This window comes from Solea senegalensis, unplaced genomic scaffold, assembly GCF_019176455.1.
Source record: "Solea senegalensis isolate Sse05_10M unplaced genomic scaffold, IFAPA_SoseM_1 scf7180000014353, whole genome shotgun sequence".
Classification (NCBI taxonomy): Eukaryota; Metazoa; Chordata; class Actinopteri; order Pleuronectiformes; family Soleidae; genus Solea; species Solea senegalensis.
This window is the reverse complement of record NW_025321029.1, coordinates 53,735-61,241: the sequence shown is the minus strand read 5'-3', so window position 1 is coordinate 61,241 and position 7,507 is coordinate 53,735. Positions and strand designations below refer to the sequence as shown.

The window sequence follows — 7,507 nt, the reverse complement described above, 5'->3', positions numbered from 1 at the left end:
ATGTCATACTATAGTATGGCGTCCAAAATTACTCAAAAATGTCATACTATATTATGTCGTCCAAAATCACTCAAAAATGTCATACTATAGTATGGTGTCCAAAATTACTCAAAAACATCATACTATAGTATGGTGTCCAAAATTACTCAAAAATGTCATACTATAGTATGTCGTCCAAAATCACTCAAAAATGTCATACTATAGTATGGCGTCCAAAATCACTCAGAAAAGTCATGCTATAGTATGTCGTCCAAAATCACTCAAAAATATCATACTATAGTATGTTTTCCAAAATTACTCAAAAATGTCATACTATAGTATGTCGCCTAAAATCATCAGAAAAAGTCATATACTATAGTATGTCGTCTAAAATCACTCAAGTCATACTATAGTATGGCGCCCAAATCACTCAAAAATGTCATACTATGTATGTCGCCCAAAATCTCCAGCCTGCAAAAAATGTTACTATAGTATGTCGCCCAAAATCACCAAAAATGCCGCTACTATTGTAGGACGCCCAAAATCAGCCAAAATAATACTATAGTAAGTCAAAATTAGCTAAAAAGTCATAATATATACCGCCCAAAATCAGCCAAAATGCCACTATAAAAGTATGTCGTCCAAAATCAACCAAAAATGTCATACTATAGTATGTCGTCCAAAATTAGTCAAAAATGTCATACTATAGTATGTCGTCCAAAATTAGTCAAAAATGTCATACTATAGTATGGCGTCCAAAATTACTCAAAAACATCATACTATAGTATGTCGTCCAAAATCACTCAAAAACATCATACAATAGTAAGTTGTCCAAAATTAGCCAAAACAGTCATACAATAGTATGGCGTCCAAAATCACTCAAAAATTTCATCTTATAGTATGTCGTCCAAAATCACTCAAAAATTTCATCTTATATTATGTCGTCCAAAATTACTAAAAAATGTCATACTATAGTATGTCGTCCAAAATCAGCCAAAAATGTCATACTATATAACTCTGCACTCAGCTTTGTTGTCACTCTATCATTGAAATGCAGCCAGATACTGCTTCGCTAATTTCTTCACTTTTTCCCCAATGTGCTTGCACTTGTGTGTACCTGGACTGTACCACTACTGTACACTCGCTGTCCTAATTATAAAGGGGTGATTATAACACATACATCATACTATATAGTATGTTGTCCAAAATCACTCTGAAAAGTCATACTATAGTCAGTCAGTCAGTCATCATCTAACCGCTTTATCCTCCACCAGAGGGTGCTGTGCCAATCTCAGCTTCATCGGGCGATAGGCGGGGTACACCCTGGACGGTTCGCCAGTCCATCGCAGGGCCACACACAACTTGAGACAAACAACCATTCACTCTCACACTCACTCCTACGATCAATTTAGAGTGTCCAATTCACCTAATCCCCACATTGCATGTTTTTGGACTGTGGGAGGAAGCCGGAGAACTCGGAGAGAACCCACACACACACGGGGAGAACATGCAAACTCCATGCAGAAAGGCCCTTGTTACAACCGGCGCTCGAACCCGGGTCTTCTCGCTGCAAGGCGAGAGTGCTAACCACTATATCACCGTGTGGCCCTCATACTATAGTATGTCCTCCAAAATGACACTAAAAAATGTCATACTATAGTATGTCGTCCAAAATCAGTTGCAGTAATCTAACAGTTTACATCATTTGTTTCAAAATCAAATCGTTTTAAAGCCTCTGTAACAGCAGCGGGGTGGAGTAGCTCAGTGGTTAAGGCCAGTACCGTGTGCGAAAAACATCATGGTCGCAAGTTCGATTCCACCCCTGCCTGATTGTGCTCATACCCAAGTCGATTTAGATAAAAGCGTCTGCTAAATGACGTGTAATGTAATGTAAGCAGTGGCTGCATGAAAATAGATCCTGAAAAAGGGGAATATATAGTGGGGAATAAAGAAAAACACTTAAAATCACTACTGAGGTATTTATTAAAACATGTTTACACTTGTTCAGTACAAGTTCACAGTCAGATCGATAAAATGCGATCAACAGTAATCATGAAAAAAGCAGAATATCCATAATGACCAAAGGATTATGAAGAAGCAGGCCTCCTGGTGGTCTTCTTCGGTATGACAGGCTTTTGACTTAACCAATGAAAAGTCCACCTGCAACAAAAATGTAAGTTGTTACACCAAACCTTTAAAATGGTAAACCTTGTGATCGTGATTTTTGTAAACTTCTTTTTTATTAATTATCTTCAATAGAAAGGCAAAACTAGAGGAGCAGTGAGTCACACCGTACCTGACACTTCGATACTCGCTCCTGTGATGTACCGAGAGTCATCTGAGGCTAAAAAGGCACAAACATCAGCGACCTCTAGAGGAGAACAGGGAGAAGAACATGTCAACAACGTGATAATGTCATGGAAAATCCATGTCCATTATTAGATGAAAGGAGGATTTTTGAGTTTTGTAATAGTTAGGAAAATAATTGAACTAAATGTTAAATAGAGGCAGACATTTTAGACGCTGTTGTCATTGTCGATCAGTTCGTGTGTATTAACTAACCTGCAGGTTCACCCATTCTTCCCATCGGTATCAAGGATTTCATCTGAAACACAGCATGTCACATTATGAGAATATTCACAATTAAAATAAATCCTCACACCTTTAAAAGACTATTTCCACTGCTAAGACAATACAACGTGAATATGGTGCTGATAATATTATGTGTTTGTGCTATTATTGTTTACTGTTATTGTTATTGCAAATTATTTGTTATTTAATAGCAAATGGAAAGCTTTTTTCTCTTTTTTCTCATATGTCACATTAGCTCTTTAATTTGTTAAAATGTCCTTACTTATCAAGTAAAATGCACAAGAAAGATAAACATTTAGGGCTCCAATTAACGATTACTAAATTAGTCATCAGCTATTGTGTGTGTGCTGTACCTTGGTTATGACCTTCTCTGGAACTTTGTCTGTCATCGGAGTCGATATGAATCCTGGCAGGATGCAGTTACACCGAATCCCAAACCTGGAGGCAGGAGCAGTGTTGGATTTATGTATGTGTATGTGTGTGTGTGTGTGTGTGTCCTCCTCAGTCAGATTCTGCTCACCTGCTCAGCTCTTTGGCAGCAGTTCTGGTTAAACCCTCCACTCCAGCTTTAGAGGAGGAATAATTCACCTGTCCAATGTTTCCCACCTATACACACACATGCAAGCTGAATCAATGTACGCAGTAACATGATTAAAATCAAGGACAAATCACATTATGATGAGGTGGCTTGCTTCTAATGTCCACAACTTTACAATATGATAGAGAGAAAAAACAGCTAAAGCAAGAATCAGTAAAGAGACTTCACTTGTGTGAGACACTTGACACACTTTACAACAATGTTAACGCTGTCAGTGTTCACATGTTAACACTGAAGAGCAGAGCTGAGACTGTTAGACATGCTGGTGTCTCACCTTCCCCACAATGCTGCCCACACTAATGATGGATCCTCTGGACGCTCCACAGGACACCAGGGCCTGAGCAACAGCCTGTGTCACCAAGAATGAACCCTGGAGAGAAACAAATATCACCTCCGCTTGTTCAGTTAGTCAATACACAGTAACCAACAGTGTCAGACAGACATGACAGAAAGGTTGTGGGTTGGATTCCTGGCTCCACGTTGCTCCTGATGGCTGTGCGTGTGAATGAGTATGAAAGATGTGTGATGGAAAATGTGCCTTTCTAGCTTTCAGTGGTCATCAACACTAGAAAAGTTCTATACACAGACGGGAGGAGGAAGCAGGGCTGTGATTTTTTTTTCCCACAAAGAAACCAGATGTGTGTTTTGCTGTTGAACATTGTGGACATAGGTTTTGTCAGTGTCACCAACCTTCAGGTTGATCTGGATGACCTTGTCAAACTGCTCCTCCGTCATACTGAGCAGGAAGTTGTCCTGAGTAATGCCGGCTGCGTTCACACACACTGACGGGGGCTGGAAGTAACAAGTCTGCAGAGCCCGGAAAAGAAAGAACTATTAGACCTGACTGAAGGAGCACTTGTGTATATACAGCAGTAGAGCAGGGAACAGGTGGAGACAAGAAGCATTTATCCCATCATACTGCTGAATGACCAGGTTTTTTGGGCAGTAGAAAACTGAAACTTTTCGTGGACACTTCTTTGTGTCAAACTCCAACCTGTCTGCAGTCGCTCAGTGCTGCTGTTGCCTGTGTCTGCCTTGACTTCAAATGTATCACTTCCTGTGGGCAGTGCCGGAATGTCGCCAGGCAACATGAGATCTGAACTCAGAGAGTCATGTGGAGCTGATAGAGTTTAGCAATGTGTGAACTAATTTCACTCAAGTTTAAATGTTACTGACATTTTACACTCTATAGTTCTAACAGGAACACAGTGTAACACACACGCACGCACACACACACACCCACACACACACACCTGAATACTTGTGACCAGCTTGGTGACGCTTTCCTTTGACGAGACGTCCACCACAGTTGCCATGTGACCCTGACCTTTGAGGTCACTCTGCAGGCTACCCAACGTCTCATTGGCCGACTCCTCACTGATGTCAGCGACCACCACGGAGGCGCCCTCAGAGGCGAATCGCTGGCACACGGCCCGTCCAATCCCACTGCCTCCTCCTGCATGAGAGAACAATTAAAGACTGTCAGAACAGAGGCTCAGGCCTCCATCTTACATTCATGTACACTAAATGTGTACTTTAGATAAAGAGATTATGATTTTAGCTACTTTTGCTCATCTGTCTGTCTGTTAATCTTGCAAGATAAAGTGTAGTGACATTGTGGGAAACTGATTTCTCTTATTAATTATGTGTTTGTTTATTTATTCCTAAAAAACAGAACTGGATTTTACTTGTTTCATCTCATCATCATCATCTAATGAAGGCATTAATAACAATGTAATTATCTATGTGTCCATTGTGAAGTTAATATGCTTGTGTTGTAAATGTGAATAGTAAAAAAATAACTTTTAACTTTTTTTAAAACTGATTTTGCACAATGAAATACACAAAATAAATGACATGTAGACACAAAATAATACAGTACAAGGAGAAAAAACAGTCCATTGAACTTCATATGCCCAGACTACTTTGATTACAAAACCATTAGTTGCATAAATAACAATAATACAATGACGCGAAATGTTAGGATCAAAATGAAGCTGTAAAATGCACTAAACTTTAGCAACAAACCCTAAAATGTATTTTAAACTTCAGATGTAAGTCAGATGACTTGGTTTAAATGCAGTCTCATATAAAGGACCTTAAAGGGACACTTGAGTAAAAGTACAAGTATCTTTAGTAGGAGTTGAACTCACTTTTTATAATATTACCTAAGTAAAAGTCTTAAAGTATATGACATTTACTGTACTTAAGTATCAAAAGTAATTGTGATAGTGAGGAGTTAGGATCGAGCCATGGTAGCTCAGTGGTATGGGTTCAATTCCTGGCTCTGCTAGTTTATATGTGTCCTTGAGCAAGGCACAGATGTTGCAGCGTGTGAACGGGTATGAAAGATGTGTGAATGGCAAAACTGTAGTGTAAAAAAGCTCTATATAAATACAGACCATTACCAACTCTTCTGATTTCAATTGGTAGCAACGAGTAACGAAGACAGTTAGGGTATACAATTTATTTAGGTGTAGTGGAGTAAAAGTTGCTCGAACAATAAATAACAAAATATAGTTAAGACACGTGAATTTTGTACTTAAGTAAAGTAACGAAGGGTTTGTAGTTCGTTGTATTATAATACTGTTTAAATGGAAAACGGACAAGGTTGGCGCGTATAAAGTTAAAAATATAATTGAATAAACAACGAAAAAGACATAGTGTCTAGATGTATTTAACTAAGCACTGTGACTATTTATTAAAGTGTAAACATACCGGTAACTAGTGTCAACCTTGATATGAGTCTCTTGGCCGCGGCCATGTTGCTTTTCTTCCGTGTTGTTGTAATTCTCGATTGCGCCACTTGAGAGCGTCAAAACACCATGTATTTTAGGGTGGTTTTATTTTATGTGGGTTGCAAAAACCAGTGTCATTGCATTTTATAAATATACACTTGTCTGATGCAAAGTATTGGTCGGGTTACAGTCACAGTTTAATCTGACAGAAACTACACTATCGTACTGTACATGTGACATAGACGTAAATGTAGTAACGGCATGTGGTCACCGGAAGGTAGTGTATATAGTCAAGCATTTCCGATTAAAACTATCAAATTAAAAGTATATGACGTTACGACTGAGAAGTTTTGGGTTGGGACTCAAAATGTTACGTTTTTGTTTCCAGGCGTCGAAAATTGTCTTTAAACAATGTTGAACAGAGTGACCTGTTTATTCAAAACATAATGGAGTTATAATCATACTTACGATTACGAACCAATAAAATATATTTGCTTTAAAAATGCTTTACCTAACGTTGAAGGTTACGTTTAAGGTGGTAATTTGCCGAAAACTACATCGTATCAAGGTTTTCTCGTAATTAGACTGTCGGGTACAAACGTTTTATTTTGAAATCTATAGCCGGAGTTGATGTTATAACAAATATATCTAGCGTTATACTGGTGCTGCAATTGCACGCTGTGACCACGAGAGGGCAGAAATCCAACATCACACTATAAGTGTTGACGTTAACGTAAAAAATTTGATGTAATGACGTGCTATGGCCACCGGAGGACAGTGTATTTAATACAACTACTGCTATAAAATATAGAAATATTTCCGGTCAAAACGTTCATTCATTTTTTTAATGTCAAGTTGCTGATTTGTGTTAAAAGCGTTAAATGTTCATTACAAACCAAATCGTCACAGAGAGTCCCAAATAACGTTGACCAAAGTGAGTGTTAGCTCAAAACATCATTAATTAAAATTAAGATTACGTTTTTTCTAATCTCCAGCAATGTCACGTCTGACAAACATTTCCGCTTAACACTTTCAGAATAAAACTTTTGCCCACTTTTGAATGGCATGTTATGGATTGGGAAAGAAAACGCTTAATGATTTTCGATTACATGTCTAAGTACTTTACACAACGTTGACGTTGGATGGAGATGGATGGATGGATATCGTTAGAAGAGTCTTCAGTTAGTAGTCAGGTTAGTACTCAAGTAGAGTAGCCTGTGATTACTTCTGGTGAACAATTTCAGAATAAAAGTAGTTTTGTTATTTGAATGGCCAGTTATGGATAACGCGATATTGACAGTATTGACATCGATACATTGGTTTGCTAATACTGATAAACATGTATTACATTGTGCTAAAGTCAGCTTTGTACCTTATCTGATTATTACAATTTAACTAGTATCGTCAATTTATTGTGTGTTTTGTATGATGTTTTTTTCTCCTGTAATGTTTTTGTTGCTGTTGTTGTCTTGTTACTGATATTGTCTGTAATGTTTAGTATGTCTTTTACTGTCTTTTAACTCTCTGCCCAGGGACCAGAGATGCAAATTAGCTATTAACTAAACTTAACTAAATTAAATGAATAAAAACAAGTCAGTGA

General features: G+C 38.0%; 1 protein-coding gene across 1 annotated transcript; it reads right to left on the bottom strand.

Moving 5' to 3' along the window:
* Positions 1-1,944: 1,944 nt before the first annotated feature.
* hsd17b8 (hydroxysteroid (17-beta) dehydrogenase 8) lies at positions 1,945-5,969 on the bottom strand. The gene is made up of 9 exons (XM_044016334.1): positions 5,888-5,969; positions 4,423-4,625; positions 3,860-3,976; positions 3,444-3,539; positions 3,092-3,177; positions 2,925-3,009; positions 2,542-2,584; positions 2,276-2,350; positions 1,945-2,139 (listed from the first exon to the last, which is right to left on the bottom strand). Exons 1-9 carry the CDS (start codon positions 5,931-5,933, stop codon positions 2,120-2,122), a joined length of 771 nt encoding a protein of 256 aa, XP_043872269.1. The 5' UTR covers positions 5,934-5,969; the 3' UTR covers positions 1,945-2,119.
* Positions 5,970-7,507: the final 1,538 nt, after the last annotated feature.